This window comes from Nannobrachium achirus, assembly GCF_963921795.1.
Source record: "Nannobrachium achirus genome assembly, chromosome: 22".
NCBI lineage: Eukaryota > Metazoa > Chordata > Actinopteri > Myctophiformes > Myctophidae > Nannobrachium > Nannobrachium achirus.
In genome coordinates this window covers 38,125,607-38,151,352 of record NC_137829.1, presented here as the reverse complement: position 1 = coordinate 38,151,352, position 25,746 = coordinate 38,125,607, and the positions used below count along the sequence as shown (strand labels likewise).

The window sequence follows — 25,746 nt, the reverse complement described above, 5'->3', positions numbered from 1 at the left end:
ACCCTGGTTGCCACCACAATTGACCATGAATCGGGTCAATATACACTACAACACACAGTATGGACAGCAGTAAGCTGAACAAGTGAAACTGATGAATTATAAAATCTGCCTGAAAGGGAAAACACCCAGCGGATTCCTGGGACTGAACCAATTATGTGGCATTACACGCACAGCTTCCAAGGCTCATGTGATTCCTGTCTCACTGTTTAATGTGAGCGAGCGGTCAGACTCAGAACAGGCAGAGTTTTATGGTTCACTGAACCACCATGTAAAACCTTACTTGATACACTGTATGTGTGAGTGTACATGGTACACAGTCAAATCCTCAGCATTAATTTATTCATCTGAGACGATACAAATGTACTGAAAAGCAACAAATACATGTGTACACTCAGTTGTAACACAGGATGTTACTGTCTATGTACAGTACATACATACTGTATGTAGGCCTATGTCACAGTCTGGAATGACTCAGCACAATATACGATGTCATCATCACATCACAACACCAAAGGCATAACATATACTGTATAGGACATCTATGGACATAATCTGACATACTTTATGGTTCAATTTGGTGAAGAAGGTCAAGCATATGCATCTCCCTGCTTAACAGTTTCTAGATCATTGGTTCTCAAAGTGGGGTCCAGGGGTCCTTGAGGGAGTTCCACGATGTCCCCGGAAAAAATGATGATAGTTGATATCCTGTTTGGGGTCCTTGGTACAAAATACTTTCAGATGCTGTGTTTGAGTCATTATGACCCATAGGTCTAAACTGTGACCTTGTGCTGTGATCTTGATGCTTGATGCTCATTAGGGGCGAGGTTAAATCTACATTGGATTAAACCTTTTTCTTGATATGACAGATGAACACACAGAAATACAGCATTACACTCCCAGCTGCAATCCTAAAGATTTCATCCCAGCTCTACCTTCCAGTTGGATCCAACCTACTGTCATCTTGTTTGAGCAAGAAAGGCTTTGAAAACGTTATTGTTTTCCAACAGGAGCTATTGTCATGACTTAACAATTCCTTCATGAACGGACAACTTTCTTAAACCTCCTCCACACAGACATGTCTGCATACACACACACGCACGCACAAACACATTTGTAACTTTCCCCCTCCTATTCAAGGAACAACTCTGAGACAACAATCCCTCACTTCTAATGCCATATTACAGAAATGGCTAGACTAAACTAACAAAGGCCACACTACAGTGGGTGGCACAGTGCATGTTATGGAGAATAATGTGACTCAACAAAAAACTATTTGTCCCGTTTTACATTGGGTCAAAATAAGGAAGGAATCTACATCCACCGGCAGCATAAAGCCTATTATTTATAATAGTCAGAGGCCTTAGGGTTTTTTCATGCTAATCAGTCTAAAAGCAGCACATTTTGCACAGATGTAGCCCAGGGCATGCTCTAATGATTTAGCCAGAGTCGGCGACCTTCGGGGTGGCCACAGCAGCCAAATCAAGTTGGGCTCCCATCGACTTTCTATACTGGAGGAAAATACCCAGAAAAACTTTTTTTTTCTGGGTATTATAAGTAGGATGTGAGAGGTCTAATTAGGGATTTATCATGATGCTGAATCCATTGCAAGCATTTGTTTTGCGCAAAAAAACATTCCTTGGACCCCTCACATCCTACTTAAATACCCAGGAAAAAAATGTCTGGGTATTTTCCTCCTGTATAGAAAGTCGATGGGAGCCCAACTTGATTTGGCCACCCCGAAGGTCGCAAACTCGGGCACCCTAGCTAAATCATTAGAGCATGCCCTGGGTTACATCTGTGCAAAATGTGGCGCTTTTAGACTGATTAGCACGAAATTACCATTCTATCTCCCTAAGGCCCCCGACTATAGACAAAATAGCTGATCTACAAACTTGTTATGGATGCAATGCGTTGTTAGCTCATAGATCAGCTATTGTTGGCCTGTGATACTGTTGTAGCCTATATGGCGATGCATAAATTAGGCCTTAGAATCTTTAGCCTATTTGTTGACAGACAGATCTCTATGTAAAATAAATATCAAACGATTTGTTTTTGGATTCTTCCTACCCAAGCCTGTCTTCCTCTTTCTTCCTCAGGTCAAAGTCTCGCTGCACGACATCCCAGACATGTTGGACCTCCTCGTCTGTGAGCTTGGACAGGTCCAACTTCTTAGCCATGCTGTCACGCATCTTCATGATATCAGGACCAGAACCTGCCACAAGGCCTGCTGCAGGGCTACAGTTACACAGAGAAAGGATACAAATAAATTATCACTACTTCGTTATCCAAAACATTGTGTTGATGATGGTCAGAACATTAACGACGTAACATCTTATTTAACCACTTGTACGCTACCCTATCCTGGGGTGAGCATTGCCGAAAATAGCAAAAGCTAAGAATGCTTGCAACACAAAGCAACGTGGAGTTTTGTTGTAAGCTTGTAGATCAGCTATTTTTGGTGAAGTGATTTAGTGTGGATGGGAAAAGAATAGCAGACCAAGTACAGGGCCAAACCCAGCCAAGTTTAAGTACAGAGGGTTGAAGTGATTAACTTAAAACTGTAGTCATTTAAAAATGTAGGACATTTAAAATCAAACCCATGTTTGAAGTGAGCGGTGATGTGAGCAGTTCATTTAGAAGTTACGTTTCCTAACTATCATTGTGTGTGTGTGTGTGTGCGTGTGTGTGTGCGTGCGTGCGTGCGTGCGTGCGTGCGTGCGTGCGTGCGTGCGTGCGTGCGCGTGTGCGCGTGCATGCATGTGTGTGTTGGTCACCCAGTCCTGCCACTGGTCACCCAGCGGTATTGCAGCTCATGCTACATATAAAAGTCTGGGTTTCTGAGGCTACATATATAGTAACTGCTCAACAGCGCCCCTTGGTCACCCAGGCCTGCCACTGGTCACCAGCGGTATTGCAGCTCAGGCTACATACATAGTAACACACGTCACTCTTAGGAGACGGTGTGACCACAACATTTTGAAAAGTTATAAAAAATAAAGAAAGTCTCAGAGTCCCCGCATAAGGACACCAAGCTGAAATTGGTCCAGTCTGTCAGTGAATTTTATAATTATTGAATTAATGAAAAGTAGTAACAAGAGCTTGTGACTAAATAATACTTTGGATTGACTGGAACAATTCCCTTTTCCACTTCCTGAAAAGTATCTATTTTGAACACACAGCAATGTCATGGAAGGAAGGTTGTCAATCAAACAAACTAATGTGTTTCTGCCAATACAATGGTGCAGATAGTTCCTTTTGTAGATATACAGTAGGTGAGTAGGACCTTCCTCCCTTCCTCACTGCCTCTCAGCAGACAGATAATGGTCCCATTAAGCGATTAAGCGATAAAAGGCAGCAGCCAAGTATTAACCGGCTTGTTAAACAAACATCCTGGATGTTTTGTTTAACAACCAGGGAAGGTTTAAGGTTGTTCAAGGTTAGCATGACATCCAAGGAATTCATTCCAGCAATCCAGCAGCACTAAAACAGCCAGGTTTATTTACCTTAATGACATGCATGCCTTCATTAATGTCAGATGATGAAAAAGCAGAACATTAAAACACATGAAAGTGTTTCATCCTTACTTTTGGTAGGAACGAAGATCTCCCCCAAAATGACTCTTTTCCTATTGATTACTCATGCCATGGAGACTTGACTTCAATAATATTTTTAGTTTTTTGTCGCATTCCTAAGATTATAATTGGATTACATTCCGGAATCAATGGGGGTACATTTATGTTTTACTTTAAAAAAAAAATGTCTTATAGGAATCTGAAAATACAAAAAAAATATCTGAAGTCTCCATGGCGTGAGTAATCAACAGAAAAAAGTCATTTTGGGGGCAAACTACCCCTTTAAAGTATTTTCTAATCAATATGATATGCGTCAAATAAATGATGAAGTCACCCAGTGCCAATGAACTAAGCTGTAATTCTGGGCGCTACTCTCCATTTGCCAAACTGTGGAGAGCCCCGAACTGAGCTCATGCTTCCTTCAATGCAATTCACCTAATCTCTCAAGAACAGATTCCCAGCTGCGCTACTCCGGTTAAAACGGTTACATGTCAGCACTCCGACATATTGCCATTCCGAACACCTAAACCTAACCTTAACCCTAACCCTAAACCTAAACCTAAACCTAAACATATAACCTCAGTAAAACTAACGCTGGTGAATGCTAACCTGGTGAAATGCTAACTTGCGGATGCTGGTGAATGCTATCCTGGTGAAATGCTAACCTGCAGACACTGGTGAATGCTAACCTGGTGTGTTGGAATGAAGATATGTCGGAATGGAAACCGTTATCCGTTACAACGTGTAGTGTTAGGAATGTTAAGAATGTAAACAAAGACATGCGGACCGTAAGAGGAAAGCTGAGGGCGGACCAAGAGGGGAAAAGTCCTGTAATTTGCACTCAAAACAGCAGAGAGCGCTGTTTCCTTTATTTGACGATGGGTTCCCAGATTGCTTATCATCTGGGGGGGGGGGGGGGGGTTCCCGGTAGGACAGAACGTGTGGAAATAACATATTATTCCAACCAGTTCCTTTCCCCTCCATCAGGTGCCCCGGGTGACCAGGGGTAGTCAGTATAGAGACCAGGATTACTGCACGTTTTAGTGAGGGTACCTATAGGCGACCCCACCTAAAGTATGGGCATTGATGCCGTGGAGGAGAGAACACGCCCCCAGCGCACAGCAGTAATCGAACCTGGTATCGTCTAGCTGTGAGGCGACATTGCTACCGACTGGGCCACCGTGCACCCTAATGCACCATCAGAACCAGTAGAAACCCGCCTAGAAACATACCCTACTTTATCATTAATTTTAAAATGAATGGGACCACAATTTACCAAACACATATCATGATGATTTAAAAAATAAATTGTAATAGGCCTACTGCTATCGACTGATTTGTTCATGCAATTATTTTGTCAAATTTTCTTTAAATGTCAAAATCGTGCATCCCTAGAAGTTGCAAAAGTACAATCTTAACTCATTCTGTGCCAAATGCCAAAATGGCTCCAAGGTAGCTGTGCCACGATTTTGTATGTTTTTCTTTACTATGCAATGAAAAAAAAATGATTTTTTTTTTTATATATTTTTTCCCCACAGAAACAGAGTGTGATTCAGTGGCAAAAAGAATTTTGTCAATCAGACAAATGGTTCCAGAGATAGAGCTGTTTGAATGAAAAAAAGTGTCCATCCACTAGAATGAACACACATGAACACACATTTTCTCAATCAGCTAAACGAGGGAGCGAACACACAAACAGAGAAAAGCATCTCTCTGATCTCAGGTCATTTTGACATGTTTAAAAAAAAAAAAAAAAAAAAAAAAAAATTTTTCTATACAAAAAACACAAAAACCGTCATAAACCGTCATTGGCACCCAGGGCTGTTGAAAAAAACGTCAAAAACCGTCATTGGCACATCGCGTATCGTGTGCCTGCTTGTCAGACAGCAGTCCGGTTTGGATGGTTTTGTGTGCTACTGAGTTCAATGTAGATTAATGCCAGTCTGCAGTCTGGTACCATCAGGACAAAACATCTATTTAGGAGGAGAAGATGATGAGGTCACTGCTACCCATGTAGACAGACAAACACAAACCCCTTGCCACCACGCACACGCACGCACGCACGCACACACACACACACACACACACACACACAGTTCAATGATGACATGAAAAATGATCACACAATGAACATAATGGTCAAAAGATGCAATAATCTCATCATCTCATTTTATTTCTGCAACTCGCAGCTAATGCCAATTTGGCTACACGTCAACACCATACTACCGGTAAATACTACTGTATAGTTTAGTAAAACATAGTCTATTGACCCAACAATGTATTATTATTGCAAGTCGTGTTCTTAACTTCACACACCCAAGGAGGTAAGTGCATTGCCAAGCGCACACATGGTCTCATTAAGTATTTACACAGAGGGTGTGTACTGTTTGTCATTTCATTCTGGTACGGGACAACTGAGGTATGTGCAATTGCTTTAAATAGACCATTTCCTTATTACAAAAGGGAATCCATCTAAAAAGTATATATGCAAGTGGTTCTGACCCATCTGAAACTTTTTTCTTTTTTTTTTGGCCAGGGACCACCAGAAGAGAAATCGTTCAAAAGGCTCCAAACATTTTCAGATATTTTCCAAATATTTTCAAAAATAGCAGATGTACAAGCTTGCAGCGCGACAGTGTAAACTTGTAGATCTCCAAGGACCCCTGGGAGTCCCCTGACCCCACTTTGAGAACCATTAATTTCCCCCAAGATAAGGTGCCTTATATTATAAGGCACCTTATCTTGGGGAAAATGAATGCCAAATGTTCAACTTCATCATATCCCTGTTTTATTTAGCAAACTACATACTCCTGGAGTTTCAGAGAGCCACCAAAGCCTAACAACATGTACGTATAAAGACCTGAAACTACCGGTATACAGTGTGTTGTAGATTCATACCAAAGTCCATATCATTCACATGAGAAGTGGGTGCTTCTCACAGATGAAATTGTACAAACAACACAACCTGGAGCAAGTACACTGGACAGTACAGTATAGCTGCAACAGTTGAAAATCTGAATCATACAATATTCAATCAATCAACCAAAGCCAAGGGTTTCAGACATGGAACATACTGAACATACGGCTGACATAACCTTCCAACATCGCCTAGAGGTCGATTTATTAACTTACCTTGACATGGCTTCTGGCAGTCCAGCTCCTGGGCACTATTCCCCTGAGAGACTGACAGAGTGACTGCAGGGCAAGCTGTAAGTAGCCAACAGCAAAGCTAATCACATGTCTAGTTAACCAGGAGGCAAACAGCCTCATCTCCGCCTCCCTGCAAGCTGCTGCCCTCTCTTCAGACGTCCAGGCCATGTGCTTTAGGCTGGCTAGTCCTTTGGAACAGTGGTTCTCAAACTTTTACATTTCAAGGTCTTCCCTTAACTCTGACAGTTACAGACTTTAAGGGTCAAGTTAGACCCCCCTAAAGGAACCTAGAGAGTCCCTGGAATCTTTGAGAACTGCTTAAGAAATGGCATGGGGGGTGCGGGTGGGGGTCAGTCATAGGCCATCATCATACAAACAGAGGCTTATGTATGTCTTGACCACTTCGCCATTATGTATGCCAACCTTTCTTTCCCTTTGAGTGCTACAGTTGTATCATTTTGCATTTGAAAATACTAAAAAGGAGCAAACAACTCCTGTTCAAATAAGCCGTTATATTATAGACACTTTTGAAGACCAAATGTAGCCTACAAGTAAAAACCTTACCTCCAGACACCACTATGAATTAAAATCAGGGCAGATTCAAAATCACCACAAAGAATCTCTTGTCAGTTCATTCCACTCATCTTTTTTCACAAAACGTTCAATTTCCTTCCATCTGTTCAGTATACTTCCTGTTTTCCAAAGTGTCTGATTGGAGACATGTGAAGTTTCCAGCAATCCAATTTTCTTGTTTTTCGCCACCGTTCTTCACTTACTTCTGAGAGCAAACAGGATGAAGACAAAACTTGTGGGAGATTGCATAAGTTTCAAGTTGTCAAGCTGATGGTAAAAGATTAAGATGTTGGCTTTCCCGTTTCCATTTTCAAATGGACAAAATGTATAAAGGGTTGAAGTGGTTATGTAGGCTATGTTTTGTAATAATAATCAAAATCTACAAAGTAAGGGCCGATGCATACTCCACTTTTAGAGACAAATTTATTTCGGTTCAGTCGAATTAATAACGCACCGAACCAACATTAACTCAGAATCTCGTTGTGCAGCAAATAGTACGACAAACAGGAAATGTGTTGGACACTACAGGCAATGGCTCTGGTCAAGGTTAAGGTGTCACATGAAACATGGCACAGTTTACGGCACAGCCCAGCTGTCTAGGTTCAGTACATTCAATTATATAACAGGGCAGATTGATTTAATTTAGGGGCTGAAATTCAGCAATCAAAGCTGAGTGGAGAAATCTGTGGCGCTTTTTCAGCCGATTGAATCACAGGCTGGTCGACGCAGGATAACTTTGCAGTGAACATGTCCTGTTTACCTCCTGGAACAGAGATATTTTTCCACGGTCATTTCTAAATATGGCGGCCGCACCATGACGCATGTAGGCTACTCATAATATAATCTCTGTTTAGCATTGTCACTTCAAGGGGGAACACCAGTCCAGTTTTAGGTTCAGGGGTTCTCAATATGTCCTTACATGGTCAAATGTTAGCCTTACATTAAGTCGCACCTGTAGAAGTTTCTGCATTGATGACGTTTATGGCTACAGGAGCGTCTTAACGCTTTGACAGACAGGTCAGGAGTATGGTCTGCAAAACTGCTACTGCGGCTCTACACATGCACACATGCGAGACATATCTTCCGTACAAGTTCGTCAAGGTTTTTGCGACTTGTCCGGTAGCCTTGTTTAATGTATTAGTCCGTATTGTTAAATAAAATGAGTTTTTACCAAGTGTACAACTTTTCCTCGTTTGCTACAACGTTAGCTGCAACAGCGCCCGTTGGTGGCTGGAAGCATTATTGTGCATTCTTCCGTATACACTTACGTCATGTCCTTGTATGAGCGAATGGGGGAATGGATGAACGTCACGTGATAAGTGCAGCCATCTTTAACCAAACCAGAGATGCTAGATTTGGAAAAGACACACACTTGGTAAAAACTCATTTTATTTAACAATACGGACTAATACATTAAACAAGGCTACCGGACAAGTCGCAAAAACCTTGACGAACTTGTACGGAAGATATGTCTCGCATGTGTGCATGTGTAGAGCCGCAGTAGCAGTTTTGCAGACCATACTCCTGACCTGTCTGTCAAAGCGTTAAGACGCTCCTGTAGCCATAAACGTCATCAATGCAGAAACTTCTACAGGAGCTACTTAATGTAAGGCTAGTCAAATGTGTGGGTGGAAAAGACTTGTCCTTGACTTGTCTCAGTCTGTGGCAACGTTTAGATTTTCTTTTACACACCATTATAATGTTTTTATTTTGATCAAGACCCAATCAATAAATGTCAAGTCTCAAGGTTTTCTTCAGAATATGTATGACACTGATTAAATATGACACTATGGCACAACTCATACCCTGCCAAAAAAGACGTTTCTATAATAAAAACGTCTTTTTCACTATGGACCTCCCTGCCAGACGTCTTCTGAACGTCTTTTTTTTTTAAATAATAAAAAAAAAATGAAAAAAAATTTTTTGAAAAAGAAAAATGTGGACCTCCAACAGTGTACTAGGCATGATCGCGATCGCGAAATTGCATGTTTAACCCCCATACCAACCCCATCTTTCAAACATGGCAGCCATGTTTGTTTACATTTGAAGAAAACATAAGGGCTGTCTTCTCCTGAATGCCTGAACGGATTTCCAAGCGGATTTTTATTTTGAAAGCTGTGAAAAGCATACACATGCATAGTGCATGATCTGTGCACGCATGTGTGCACCAGCGTGCACACTATGTTAACCCTTTGTTGGCGAACCGGCAATATAAGAGGTCCCACTTTAAATATGGCACCGAGTCCACTACCAGTGGTTCTCAAACCTTTTATTTCAAGGACACCCATAACTCTGAAATGGAACCAAATGTCCATGGTTCCATTTGGTACACTATCAGAGTTACAGGCCTCCTGTTATGGACATTCAGGGCTAGCTCTTTATGTGTTTCTGGTAATATTATTGTCTGCTCATTTTGTATGTCTGTGGCAAAATTTTCATTTTGAAAAAAAAAAGAAAAGAAAAAAAGGCCAACACAAAGCCAACATGGCGATGACCCCTCTTTAGGGTTCACATACATTCAGACCTATCCCATCTAAATGTGTTAACATGATAACGTATAACAAGTCAGGAACCACAGTTAACTGACTTAAAACCTGTGATGCGTCACAGAATGTAAGGCTCTTTAGTGGTCCTGTTATGTTTCATCCAAATGTAAGGCTCTTTAGTGGTCCTGTTATGTTTCATCCAAAATATTATATAATCCAAGTCAGTACGCAAGTGCAAATGCAGTTTTATTGAACCTTGCATTACCTGTTTAAAATGACCAAAATATATTTACTCACTTTGTTTTTCTAAAATATATAATACCCATAGAGGTTATTTTATGTTTTGTTTTTCTACTTAAAATCGTTTTGAGAACATCTGTAAACTAGGATTGTTACTGAAAACACTAGATTATCCACAATGTAAAAACAAAAATCCTTTGAGAAAAATGTAATTAGTACTTTTTGAAGACGGCTAACTGTATTACGACACAGAATTTGTGTCGTAATACAGTTAGCCGTCTTCAAAAAGTCTGCACTGTATGTTCTGCACTGTAAGTGTGTTATTATGCAATAGCATTACTGCTGGCAGATGTATGGCCTACTGCAAGGGAATTTGTGGGGAATGGCTGGTAAAAGGATGTACAGTCAGTATAGTATAACATACTGTACTGGCAACATGAGCTATCCAATGGAAAAGGCTAATATGGGCATTTGACTTGACTCCATTACATCCGTATTGTTACACTATCTACTCACATTGTGTATGCATGGATTGAAACACCAGCCCAGATGTACAAGCTTGCAGCGTGGCAGTGCAAGCTTGTGGATCTGCTAGTTTTGAATATCCAACGTAAAAATGTATAAAGATGATTGTGATGCTATGCTAACTACTTTAGCTGGGAACCCCCTGGAACCCCTCCAAGAACCCCTGGGGGACCCCTGACCCCACTTTGAGAACCATTAATTTTCCCCAAGATAAGGCACCTTATCTTGGGGAAAATTGATTGAAACACTCCCCTGTTGGCTGACACCCATCACAAACAAACATTTCATCCGTGAAAAACCTGCAGAGCACATGACCTTCCTGTAACCGCGCTGCACACATTGATGGGTAGCGCTTGATGTATTTCATGTGGATCCGATCGCGTTTGTGTTTTGGCCTGGATTCAGAATCAGCTCCTGAACCAACATCTCTTATCTTGTCTTAATGTTTAGCTCCTATACTGTATCTCCAGTAGTCAATCCAAACACTTACAGAGCACACATTACGCAGTCACATTTACAATCCAGCACAGGTTGTATTGTTTCCTTTTGCATTTTGTATGCTATAGTCAGCTGTGTCAATAGGTCTTGTTTTCCTCCACCCTCTATTAATACAGAGCTTTAAATATGGAGTGAGTTTAGACTTGAGGATATGTGCACACACACACACACACACACGCACGCACACGCGCACACGCGCACACACATGCACACGCGCACGCACGCACGCACACACACACACACACACACACACACACACACACACACACACACACACACACACACACTGGATTTATTATCTGCAACCTCAAACCCACATCTCCCAGCTCTGCTCCATGCAACAAAGATGAAACATTAAACAATATAAGAGCAAGAAGCAAATGGAACACTGAACAGGAAAGATACTCGATTACTTCCCGAATAACTATTAATCTGTTGTTTGGATGCATGATATTTGATCATGACAAGCTTTCCCTCATTTCACTTGTGCAAATACTGCTTCAGTGCTTCCCAATAGAGAAAACTTGTAGGCCTATTGCAGCTCTCATTTGTTTTAATCTCCCCCTACTGGCACAAAGCCCTCACTGCATTGATGGAGTCACAAACTTGTGAATCAAGAAGCTTTGAGACAGTTACAATGCAAACAGAAGACAGCATTGCAGAGAAACGTTTGGGATGGTTAAAGACTGTTACACCCCAGACCAAAAGCCAATTATTATGAGACAATGTGCCCCAGGGCACAGGCTTGTAAAAGGTCCACAAAGCCAACTGACTTGCAGCCAACAGGAAAATAGCTAGGCCTACGTGTACAGCAACAACATAGGCACAAGCTGTAAAAGCATATACAAATGCATAAGTTATGTTTATGGTGTAGCGCTTAAAAATGTCTAATCTACAGGCTCACAATGCATCATGCATGTAAAGCATGAGCTATTGTGATACTATATACATTTAAGGCTAACTGCTTCTTGTGACGTCTTCAAAGTTAAAGTTTAGGCTATTCGTTCAGTTTTAAGCAGGACTTTTCGATGATTGACATTAATGATTAATGATTTTTGATAAAGAAAAAGTATATTTAATAACCACGACAATTCAAACAAAGGCTCTTGCTTAGTGTGGCAGTGGTGTAAAGTAACTTCATGTACTCAAGTAATGTATTCAGTAGTAACATGTAGGTATGTATGATGTATGTATGATTATTATTACAAAACACACTCCACTTCAGCTCTCTATATATATTTTGGCCATTTGAAAATAGCAGATCTACAAGCTCATAATGTGCTGGCTGCGATGTACTTTTTCCACCACTGGCGAATGGGCCAACTGGATTACCAAACACCCCTGCTGACCACAGAGTCTTAGAATGATCCTTAATATTATTTTTGCTTTAACGGTATGACAATAATTCTGAAAGATTGCCAAACAGGGTTTAAATGAGATATTCCTTTGTTAAATAGCTCTTCTATATGATCTATTTGTATATATACCGGGCTCGAAGTGCTGGGGGAGGCCCATTACTGATCAATCTATTTTTTGTTTTCATATGTTCCACTGGACATGAAAGTCTGCATTCACTCATCAGTCATCGTGTTGTTTCTCTCCTCTGATAGGACAGTGGTTTTGGCGTCTACTGGCTGTGCCCGATTTCACCACTATTAGAGCCTCCTATAAGACAAGATGGTGCTCTAATACAGTGGTTCTCAACCTGTGGGTCGGAGCCCCCAGGGGGGTCTCCACATGATTTTATTTAAATCATGGGTTTAATATCATGACTGTTGGGCAGAAACCTTGTATCTCACAAGTTTCAAATGTATATGTTTTTTGGTCAATTAAATCCCTACTTCATCATACAAAAGTGTCGCTCAAAAGTAGTGAAAATAGCTGATCTAAAGGAAGGTTTTTGACTTACAAGGTTTCCACCCAACAACAACAACAACAACAATATGATTATTTTTGGGGGACCCCGTCTGAAAAGGTTAAGAGCCAAAGAAAGGTTGGATTTTTCTTTTTTTGTTTGTAATCATGAAACAAACATGAAGTAGAACAGTTTTCAGTGATGTGGACCAGCATTCATGCGGTTTGTGATGCATATCAATTTCCTGCCACAAACAGCAGGAAATGGACACACATTCCTTCATGGGCACTAAAACCAGCACAGAAGTCACCCCCCACCCACCCACCCCCACCCCCTATAGTGCTGTATTACCCAGTCCCAGGCAAGGATCACAAATGCAGGGGCCAACCCGGGTCATCAATATGTGGGTACACAGATATGTGTCCGTGGCAAAAACTTGGCCTCGTCCATTCTTATTTTGATCGTAATACCCAATTTAGTCAGGAATAGGGATGGGACGATAAGCGATATTATCGTTTATCGTGATAAAAAACGCTCACGATAATCGTATTGTGGAGATTTAATTTATCGTGATATCGTCCTCTGTCACGCACTGGGATCAATTCACCTTTTATTTGCCGAGCTGCATATCCGGTACGGTAAAAGGTACTTATAATATACATAGTTGATACGGTAGTTTTTCCACTCTCTATCAAATGTCTTTGCCAAAAAATAGCCGATCTACAAGCTCACATCGCGTCGCGTTGCGACGCGTTGTGAGCTTGTAGATCGGCTATTTTTTGGTAAATGTTCCGCCCAGGATAATGGATTTTGATTATCGCGATAATATTGTAAATCGAGATTTCTTTCGTCACAATAATCGTGCTATTCAATTCTCACATCGTCCCATCCCTAGTCAGGAACACTCACATCAAAGTAGATTTAACCATTTATTGCTACAAATGGAAAACAGTTAAACTTGGCGTTTAAGGGCTCCACATTCGGAGATGTTCCCTGAATTTTGTACAGGTATGCTTGCTAAGCAAAATCAGGGAACTTTAAGCAAAACCCCCCATAGGGATACAATTAGCTTAATCGGCAAGTATTTGAGCCTATATGCAAGATTCTGGTCAAAAGGTGGAGGTTGGGGTGGAGGAGGCAGCTAAGCAGCAGCAGATCCGAGGCTTCAGATCCAAAACAAGCAGAGCTATAGTGAATGCAAGCCATATTTAAAGGAGCCTCCTTACTGAGCGTGAGCTTTGATTGGATTATGACAGCATGATATGTGAGGAGTAGGAAAAGGAGCTTACTGACAGTTGGGCAGGCGAGACTCTTGTGTCCTGCATAAACTAATGCTATGCTTCATTTACTGAATGTCAAGTCTACAGCTTTCTTTCAGAATATGCATGACACTGATTTACTACGACACAATGGCACATTAGGAGTCCACTGTTCTCAAATGTTTTATTTGCAAGGACCCCCACAACTCAGAAAATAGTTTTACACATGTGATTTTTTGAATCACATGTGACCTCAAGTACAAGTCTGTCTCAAACTAGAAAGATGAGTTCCAGCTATGCCGTATAGAGCATTGCGTTCTGCCCCTAGCTACACAGAAACCCATTTATTGTGTGATTTGTCATGTCTGGGATTGGCTTTTCCACACTTCAAATCAACTGATCCGGTTCTCATTATGCAGTATTTCATGGTAGAAAGAGAATCATTTGGTTGTAATGCCATGGTCACATGGGCCATTCACAAACTATTGTCCAGTGAAATATAATTGAGAACTGGCACTTGAATAGAGACATTAATTTCAATGCTCTCACTGTTAACCCTAGAACTCTAGAATCCCATAGGGGGGGAGTCGGGATTCAAAAGGGCCTAAACAGCTTACGGGAATTCCCATCTGACGCTCTGTGTAAGGCTTTCCTCTCTCACATCCAGCTGGGCACCGCTGGCAGACACATTTTTTCCAAAGGCAGTGCGGTTTGCGAAGTGACAAAGGCTTATTATAGAAACTGCTTAAACACTGTGACACACAGGACTGCTTGTGAGAAAAGAAGAAGAGTGTGAGAGATGGAGGGAAGGAGAGAAAGACAGAGAGAAAGACAGAGAGAGAGAGAGAAAGAGAAAGAGAAAGAGAGAGAGAGAGAGAGAGAGAGAGAGAGAGAGAGAAAGAGAGAGAGAGAGAGAGAAGGCAAGATAGACAGACAGACAATGCATGGTGGCTGAAGACCAAGGTAGCAGTTCTGAGAAACAGTTCAATTGGTCTATCCAATGTGATATAAATATTATAACATTCATTCTAAAGTTCCAAACCCATTAAGCACCTGTAACACGTTACTACAGTAGTTATACAAACTTTATCTGAAAATGTCAAATTATTGTACCGTTTCGCACATCGAGCTGGAATCGAACCCCAATCTCCAACTCGGCAGACGGGCAGGTAACAAGCAACGCCAAGAGAGCTATAGCTCACTTGGAGGAGCAAGTTACGGCAGGGTATTTTGGGGGAGGGTCGTGGCCTGAAAAGTTTGGGAGCCCTTGCTATAAATAGGACAATGAAATAATATCCCTAGCAGTCCAACAGTATGAGGGTGTCCTCCTGCACAGAGATCAGATGTCTGAATGATATATGTGCCCCAATTTGGCTGGGAGCCAGTCATTGGATTTTTATTCATTTTCATTTTTTCATTTCATTTGAAAGCTGGGGATCATAGCTACAAAATGATATATTGGTTGTGGAGATTGACCCAACAGTTTTGAAGATATGGCTTATAGAATGATGCCATGCTGAAATACTACTTTTGAGATATTCAAGTTTTAAATAAATGTCTAACCTGCAAATGACCTGACGATCTCTCACATTAATTAAAAAAAGTCTTATTTACATGCAGAGTTAAGCTCTGGCGTTTAAGTGAAATGTAGCCTGAAATCTATGAAATGCTTTAGTGGCTTTATCACATTTTAGTAAAAAAAAAATATATATTTTCAGTCCCTGTCTAAAGCTGTACTTTCCGAGATGACTGGCTCTCAGTGAGATTGGGACACATATTATCAGCTGGCTGCCTGGACCGACGGCCAGGCCTGAACTCCACAAATGCTTATGTGACAAGAAGGAATGCAAGTGACTGATGGTCCAATGTGCTCTTCACATCCTTTGAGGAAGATAGACAGAATATTTTCGTTAAATTATTACAGCAGTGTTCCAGTTCCAGTTATCTAGTTTTTTTTTATGCTTTCTTTTATTACTCAGTGCGACCCTTAGCCAGGAGAAAGCAGGCACACAAACAGGACAGACACATTTGTTGCGACCGAAGGTCGCAGTATACCATGAGAAATGTCGCAGCTTGTCTCTGTCTGTGTCAGTCAGTCAGTCAGTCAGTCAGTCAGTCAATCAGTCAGTCAGTCAGTCAGTCAGTCAGTCAGTCAGTCAGTCAGTCAGTACACATTTTTACAGTCTATGGTTCTATGGGTTTGTCACTTTGTCACATCATGCTCTAATGTCACTGTGATGTCAGGGGAACCACTCTTAACAGAATGGGGTTGCTGCTCTGACATCACACTCTGGCTTGATGTCCTTTTTATCCCCATATATTTTATTCATTCCCAGATCACACGTGCAAATTAATTACGTCCTTATCCGTTTTATGCCCATATATGGAGATCCCTGTCCCGATGTCATCAATATCAAGGGCATATCTGGGAATGCCCATATTTGGTAATGCCCATATATGGGCATGTTCTGACATCACATTGTTGACTATCATGCAGGAATCTCCATATATAGGTAACTGGTCCGATATACGTATATCACTGGCCAGATGATCAAGAATTGCCGCCGGATGTTGCCCTGAGGCGTCTTACTAGTAGAAGTTGATAGAAGACAAAGACAAATCGAAAAAATATAATTAAGTGAGTCGAGTGAGATGGATTTACTAATGCATGCGCAATGGCACACTTAAGCACACCGATTAGGCGGGTAAATAGGCTACTCCTCTGTGAAGTGGAGGGGATATAGTTCAGTCCAATTATCCAAATTGGATTTGGATGTTGACCTTTTGAGCTTTGCTTGAAGCCCCCCTTTCTTTTTGTGTAATACCATTCAGGACGACAGCCCATTCAAGCCTTGGACCACGTCTGTTTGTGTAATATAATAGACCACAGGTTTTTAAAGTGAGGGCCATGATGAAATGAATCTCATCATCATTTATTTAACTCACAACCAAGTTAGTGGAGTTAGTGGTGAAGTGAGTTTAACGTTGTTTAAAGTTGTTTAATGCAATCAGACAGGACTTTTCTGTTTGGATGTATGGGCTGTCAAGGACAGAAAGTATTTTTTTGCCACTCAGTAGGCGTACCTGCATAACTTCCGGGTATGATGATGATGTCACGCGCATACCCTCTATACAATTAATTTCAACATAGATGGGTGGGTTAAAGGCGACCTTAATATAAAGTGTTACCTTTACTACTTATACTTATATTATGACATTATTATAATACTTTATTTCTTGTCTAAAATATTATGATATTAATACTTTATTTCTTCTGTCTAAAATTCATAATACTAGTGCTCAAAGAGAATGTAAAACTCATCTCCAACTCGGATACGTGGTTACATAAATTGCATAACGTCTGGCTTCTTTCCAGCCATCTATAAAAAACAAATCTCACTGTGTGTGTGTGTGTGTGTGTGTGTGTGTGTGTGTGTGTGTGTGTGTGTGTGTGTGTGTGTGTGTGTGTGTGTGTGTGTGTGTGTGTGTGTGTGTGTGCAGCCAGAGGCTATATGGCTATTTGAGGGTCCTTTGTAAGAAAATCTTTGGGAACCCCTGTAAAATATTAAACCTTTCAGGATGATGGCACACACCCGCAGCCTCAGATCGCTGCACTCTATCACTGTAAAGGGGAGGAGGGGTGGTTGTCGTGCTCCCACTTTGAAGCGTTTGCCGTGCCTCTGCCATTACGTAACAGCATGCTTCCCCACATGAACCTGTAAAGTTGAACACTCAAGGTCTTAAACACATCGCTTGCCCCTGTGAGGTACAGTACTTGGCTACGTACACTCGACTACACTGTAGTGTACATGTCTTTATGTAGCTGTGTGAAAACCTAACTATGTGCTGTGTTCTGCAGGAATTAGATTAGATAGACAGACCGACAGATACTTTATTGATTCCAAAGGAAATTCATGCAATCAGCTACTTCAGTTACAGTATATTTGCACATAGAGAGCCAATAGCAATAGGCCTATAGGTTAAAAGAAACAAATCTGAATAATTAAAATAAGAGTTTCAAAAGTTGAAGAAACTTCAAACTCTCTTGCTCCGAGTCGTGTTTCACTATGAAAACTGTCCCGTCGTAAATGCTTTAGTTGATTATCCACGCTGATCCCATGAATTAGAGCAAAAACCAACAACATGCTATGAGATAATGAGGTTTCTGTCCTCTTAACAAAACCACATGTGGGTTGAAAGAGTTGAAAAAGCTAGATTTGTATCTTTCTATCACACTATCGGGCCAATCCAGCAAATGAGCCTCTAATCACCGCCTCCGCAGTGTGTAACTGCACTTACAGTACTGTACTGTACATGAAGAATAGTGCAGAACACCACCACGAACGAGCCTGATGAGCAGAAATGGCTTCCAGATGTCTACCAAGAACCCACCTCATTTATCCAAATCATGGAAATTATAACTCTAAAAGGTAAATACCACTCACGAACCAACGGGGTGGAAAAGGCGACAGTATGGTGAGTCAACCTCGAAACATGCACAACTCTGAAGGAGGGCCTTTTCACGATCCCTCGATCGCGCCATTCGGAGCTACCAAACAAAGTGTGGCCATGTTTCCATCTTGTGTCGCCGCTGAAAATACATTTTTAGTCATGAATATGTATGTAGGTAAGTTATTGTGGAGTAGCCATGGCTACCGGGGGCGGCATTAATAGATTCCATCTGTCAATTAAAGATACCCATTGAGGCTTCAATGGCGGCCATTGTTGGGTTTGATTGGTGAGTCAGAGGAACACCAGAGGCGGGAGACTGTGCGGCAACGTTTGGCAGCGTGAGAAGGAGATGTGATACTCCAGAAGCCGGTTACAGCAGCACTTAACTGCTGGAAAGATCCAGTTTCCTGCCGCTGACTCTTGTGAGAACCCTGAGAAAAGGCACTAACTTTATGAAGAATGGACTCTTACAGCTGGGTCTTTTGAAGTATTGTAATTTTGTCTTAATTAAGCCCTTATTAAACCATATATTCGTTAGCATCATAGCATAATTGCCTATGTCATCTTTTGGCCAAGCTGTCATTTTCTGCCTAACTCTACTCTCCTAACACTGGTGCTTCATTGTGCCTTATTGCCTGCATCCTAAGCCAATCAGAATGCTTGTTACATTCAAAAACATTGCCATTTTTTAATGTAACAAGCATTTTGAAAGGCTGAGATCATATGCAATAAGCAAGGGATAATATCCGCTCCCGACAGGATGATTAATTAACACCAAGACAAAGTTGGGGTGTTTAATCATCCTGAAGTGAGTCAACAACAACTGGCGGAGCGGATATTATCCCGTTTATTACACGGCTACTTAATAAATAAATTTATACCCAAAATTTGACCCAAAATCAACAACAAAACGAAGTATTTCCTTGCCTGCAGTAGTAGTATTTCATAAGTGTTGTGCTGGCCGTCCACCGAGCACAACACGGTCGCCTCGGAAACAAAACAAGGAAGTGTTGATCAAATAGAATCCAATTTTAGTTACTGCATGTCTATTTCTCGCTTCAAATGTTTTCAAAAGCATTCTTGAGAGCATTGTTTAGTTTTCTTATAAATGACATTGTGTGCTTGTTTACATGGCATGTCATGTTAGATACACCATACGATTCACGCAGAGCAGCAGGTGCTCTGAGTCTTTGATCAGACATCGGTCTGTTATTGAGCGGAACGGTCATTATCCAGAAATAACACACAGCTGAATTCAGCGATTGACCAATCAGAATCAAGTATTCAACCAAGCTGTGTAATTGGTTTGAGTTTGTTTGTCTTTGCCAAACTTTTCCCTAAGTCAACTAGGCAATTATAACAATATACTTTGTTGGCCCAGGTTCCGCAGGGCTCAGTATTTGCACTTTTTCTCTCTACACCAAATCTCTTCATTGATATAGCTGATCTACAAGCTCACAATGCATCACACCGGAGCTGTATAGCAGAAGGCCCGGTCGCCCACTACCTGGTAGTTCAGTAAGTAGTTTGATAGGAGAATGGGTTTATTGTGTGGGAAGGTGCTGTGGGTGGGGTCAGTTCCGACATTGATGTCATGCAGGAAGGTGGGGCTACATGGTGACCATGGTAATGCTTTAGGAGGAATATCCCGGAATCCCTCTCCAAACCCAAAACGATGGTGGAAATATGTGTGCATCCCATGATTGGCCATGTTAGCAAGCTTTGCCGCTTCAAGTGGTTTCTGTGAAGAAAAAAAATAAAAAGACAGTGGAGCCTTCTGAATACGTTTCAAAGAGAAATAACTAAATAATGACACTTGGAACAGGCTACGTTATTCCTTGAAATGTGGCTGTTTAGTTTTGGCTGCATTAGTCATAATTTTATCCAAATAAAAGCCCTCATCAACACACAGTAGAACAGACTTGACTTATAGTAGGCTACGGATGGTTGAAAATAGACTGTATTTTACATTAAAGCCTCACATCTTGAAGCACAACAATTAAGGATTTTTAGGTTTTCGAAGGACGAGTAGCCTTTAGTATTGGGCACACTTGATGCACACAATGACTGTACATTACTCAAATGTTATTGTTTTAGTTTCATTTGAATCTATTTTTTTAATATATTAGTTTTTCTTTTCACTTGCTTTCTTTTCATTTCTCTATTGTCTTTTGCATGTTTTAATCTTTATTTTTAAACCTATTCTGTGAAGCACATTGAACATGAAATGTGCTATAAAAATACACTTGACTGATTGATTGATTGATTGATTGATTGATTGTTTGTTTGTTTGATTGATTGATTGATTGATTGATTGATTGATTGATTGATTGATTGATTGATTGATTGATTGAGGAACGGGTGAATGATGGTGACCTTAGGGCAAAGGTCACCATCATACGCTGCAAAACTATGTTAAGCTTTCAGTTACTCCAGGTCCTGCCCTCGACTAGGAGAGAAGGCGAAGGGCAGTGCCAGTTTCATCCCTCTTGCTTGCTTGCTAATGCATTGACCTGAGCAAAACGATTTCTCTAATAATAAAGACATCTAATGACATTTGTTTCATTCGTCAACTACCTTTTTCACTGACTGAAAAGTAAATAAAAACGAATTATGAAGACTAAAACTAAGACTAAATATACTAACAATTTCATCAACAAATAAAAACTAGGCTAAAATGTTAGGGAGTCACTAGTGGAGAAGAGATCCTGTACTAAGACACAAGTCTTTAATGTTTAATTGCAATCGGGTGTTGCTCTGAAAATAACAAATCTACAAACTCACAATGCGCCGCCCTGTGACATGTTGTGAGCTTGTAGATCGGCTATTTTCAGCATGCAACCAAGTGTAAAATCAGCCATTGTCAACAAAATAAACTGACTAAAATCTTGTGATATTTCGTCGACTAAAACTAGACTAAAACTACATTAATTTATTTTCAAAGGACTGACAAACTGTCAAAATGAACACTGTTGTGAGCTCATCAAAACAGATGGTAACCCCAGGTTAATGCTTTGAAACTGGTGATGTTTTGTAACATAGACATTTGACCTTTGACCCTGAGTCTGGTGAAGATGTCTTGGAGTTTGAGAGGTGATTCCGTTGATTCAACTTGAAAAGGATGTAATTCTTCTGCTCTGGGACCAAGCCTTTGATGTTTTAATATGAAAGGCTTGGCCCATGTTCTTGTAAAGGTTCATGTGGGTGTGACTTTGCTTATATTGTCTTATTCCTTTGAGGTTGCAATTTTAGAACATCAAGAAAGCTATAATATTATCATACCTTTGAACAAGTGCATTTCCAGAGTACAATAACATTACAAAAAAAGAAAAGAAAAAAAAGATAAATAATTGGGCTGAGGTCTCAATTAATGAAAACCATGCAATGAAAATCACTAATGGTCCTGTTTCAAATCTAATTATGTCTTCCTGTAACAGTGATCTGTCATTGTTGAAAGCTATTCCTGTGGTTCTCAACCTTTTCTGGCTGTGACCCCCCAAAATAATCATATTTGAGCTGGGAACCCCCCACCTTGACAAGTAGCACTTGGAATGTAGTAGTTGAGGCATTTTGACTCAGTTCCACAGCTAAATATTGTGACAAAGCAAGCTCACTTGCTTGTAATCTGCTATTTTCACACTTCTTCCTCTTTTTTTATGACAATTGGCAATATTTGACCAGTTTTTACAGTATAGTTTGTTGTTACATTTGATGCAGTAATGGACTTTTTCTTTTCTTTCTTCTTCCTTTCTTAAAAATCCTTAAATTGTGTCACTTCACTGTCATCTGGGGACCTCCCTAAAATATTATGTGGGTCCCGGCCCACAGGTCGAGAACCACTGGGCTATTCCACAAATAATTGAGTGTAGGTTTTCATTTAAATCATACACTGCACCCGCTGATACCCCCTTCTCTGTGTGACGGTGTGCTAATTAGTTAAATCAGCTGTGACCTGTATGCACAGCAGCACTCTGGCTCCTTATACTGCATAAGGACAACAGTCAGCACTCTGTGGCCCACCACTGCATAAGGGCAGATTACTCAGCACTCTGGCCCACCACTGCATAACGACTCAGGTTACTCATAAGGACACTGATTACTCAGCACTCTATAGATGACCACTGCATAAGGACACAGATGACTCATGGCCCCCCACTGCACTGGACACAACTACTGTATGTAGCATTGTTTAGGACTGTGCATATTCTATTGTGTTTCTCCAGTAGTCCGGGGTTCGTTCCAGGTGGTCCCCAGCTAAATGATGGAGAGTTGGTAACCAAATGGACCCTTATAATTTAGATACATTTTAACACTTGAGAGTATAAAATGAAACCAAATGGACCTGTAAGCTCTCAAGAGTAATGTTAAACATCTGCATTACTTCATTTACTGTACTTCTAAATCGTCTACACGATTAGAGAATGTAGAATAATTGTTAGTTTGACCGTCATTGCCTGTTATCCCTCCTATGGTACCACATCAATACAGCATGGAATTGTGGACAAAATATTATCCAACGATAACAAAATATTCTGAGAGGCTAAATCTTTTCAAATGGTGGTCCGTGGCTCAAATGCCGAATAAATAATGGACCTTCATATGAAAAAGTTTGAAAACCACTGCACTAATTGGTCAGCTATACGGGTGCTCCCCAGTGCATTCCTTTTGACTGCCGCATTGGGAATTTGTCAGCTTGGATTTCCCTGTGTTTTCCAGATTGAAGCGTTCAGACACAGTGGTGTAAAAAGTACGCAAATGTTTTACTTTAGTAAAAGTATCAATACTGCAATATGGAAATACTCTGTTAGGGTGCCCTCACACCAAAATACCTAGAGTGGAATCCGCCAATGCATTTCAATGAGAATTGAGCGTTTTCTCCAGAAATCCTCTACTGGCAAAAAACGCTCCATTCTCATTGAAATGCATTGGCGGATTCCACTCTAGGTATTTTGGTGTGTGGGCACCCTTACAAGTAAAAGTCCAGAATTCAAAATGTACTTGAGTAAAAGTACGAAAGTATTGGCATCAAAATGTACTTAAAGTACCAAAAGTAAGTACAAAATATTTGAAAATAGCAGATCTACAAGCTCACAACGCGTCGCATTGCGACGGGTTGTGAGCTTGTAGATCGGCTATCCGACATGTCTCCTTTCCGACATGTCTCCATTCCGACACTAACCCCATCTCTAATCCTTACCCTAAACTTAACCTCTATGGAAGTGTCGCCACTCCGACAATAAGAAGCCAATGTCGGAGTGGCGACATGTCGGAATGGAGAAATACTCAAGTAAAGGACAAATACCTCAAAAGTCTAAATTGTACTTAAGTACAGTACTTAAGTAAATGTACTTAGTTACTTTACACCACTGGACACTACAGCAGATAAGGGAGTCCAGGTATGAGAATGGAGAGCCACCTCACTCCTGTGTTCACCTCGACGACCAATCATCTGGAAGGCCTGGTGTCCTTCCAGTTTATCACTGTTTAATCCCTTTAAGAACGAGGGGAATCAAAGGAAATGGGATCACTGAAAGATGGCTCGCAGCTGCGCTCCCCATGTGCGTAACACATTGCCATTTTATACCTCCTCCCGGGCCCAGAGCATGTTTTTTTCTTTGCCTTTTTTTTTCATCCCCCCTTGGCCGGCTGTTGCCTATGTCTGCTTCCCATTTAGCCTTTTGTCTGTAAAAATTCCTCCCCTCACTCGAGGGGCCCATGGACGCGATGCCATCAAAAATAGCAAGAAATCGTCAGCGTCACCTATGTTAAGCTCGTGTTGGCTGATGTTTTCTCTTTCCAAAAAGGTGCATTACTCTCTGTGTAAAAGGTGTTCCGTGTTGGGTGTGTTTTCATCCGTTTATGCATGATGTCCTTTTCGTCAAATTTACGGGCGCTGAAATTTAAAGGGTTTTGGGGAGTATCTCTAGATCGTAAATCACTGATAGCTCCGGATAATGGAGCTCAAGCGTTTGTTATTGCAAATTCCGCCTATCATTTTGAGAGTGCTTTAGCAAAACGAAGCAAGCCGTTCAAGCATTACCACCTGTGTCCCTCAGCGTGGCGACCACTGTTTGATGCTCAAACAAAACATAACAAAACGTCTAAACAGACGACACTGTAGACCAGGGGTCTTCAACAGGGGGTCCGGGACCCCTAGGGGGTCCTCGGAGTTACTACAGGTGGGCCGCCAAAATCTTTGTGTGATAGGATAATTATTTTAAATGAACAACATGAACCCTCGCATCCCTATTCTGAGGAGAACTTTAACCAAAAATAGGAGATCTACAAGCTCTCAACGCGGCGTTGAAAGCTTGTAGATCGGCTATTTTTGGCAAATAGGTTTGGTGTAGAGGTTAAGTGGTTAAATGTCAGAAAAAACACATTAACTCATTCTGTGCCTATCCCGAACATGTTCGGCTTTATTTCAATCCAATACAATTTTTTTTTTATTAATTGACTTACCCTGAGCTGCTTGTAGAGTCGTGGGTGGTCCTGGCTCGTCCTACGCTAGCCAGCTAGCCATTTTACATGGTCCAACGATATATTCCATTAAAAATGGTTTAATTTTTGAGCCCCCCAATGTTCACTGAATGTTCAGCGCCGCTTCCGGAACTAATACGCTCGCCTATGGGACAAACCCTGGCATTCTTTGGCGCCCTTTAGGGGCTGGCACTAAAACGGTTAACACAAATCCAACATAGACTGATGACAGCGCTATCAAACAAGTCTATGAATCCATCTATGAAATCCGTGAAAATCAGCGACACAATTTCATATATATGTAGTGGGGGTCCCTACTGGGTCCTTGGCCTGAAAACATTGAAGACCCCTGCTGTAAACTGAAGAGGGGGGGGGGGGGGTCCTCCCTCCCATGGTGCACATAAGGTGGGCCATATAAAAGGCTGAGTCATGCCCATCTCTTACCTCAGTAATTATCAGTTTATCTGATCGTATGTAACTTTGAATTACTGAATACTTTGAAGCTGAAGTTTTGATGACAAAGCGGAAAATGTTGGTCCAGTAATTAAATCCTAGACCTCCTCGTTATATTGCCACTACTGAACTTAAGTAAAAAAAGAAAAAGGATTAAGATCTGGATAAATTGCAGATGTACTGCAATTGGATGAGCATAACGA

At 41.1% G+C, this 25,746-nt stretch overlaps 1 protein-coding gene across 1 annotated transcript in view; it reads right to left on the bottom strand.

Moving 5' to 3' along the window:
• mlphb (melanophilin b) overlaps positions 1-2,189 on the bottom strand; it is a gene marked incomplete at both ends in the record, with an annotated part of 57,211 nt that extends 55,022 nt beyond the window's left edge. The window contains one exon of the mRNA XM_080752888.1: positions 2,068-2,189. Coding sequence (XP_080609014.1) covers positions 2,068-2,189 — 122 coding nt within the window. The remainder of the gene's footprint in view (positions 1-2,067) is intronic.
• Positions 2,190-25,746: the final 23,557 nt, after the last annotated feature.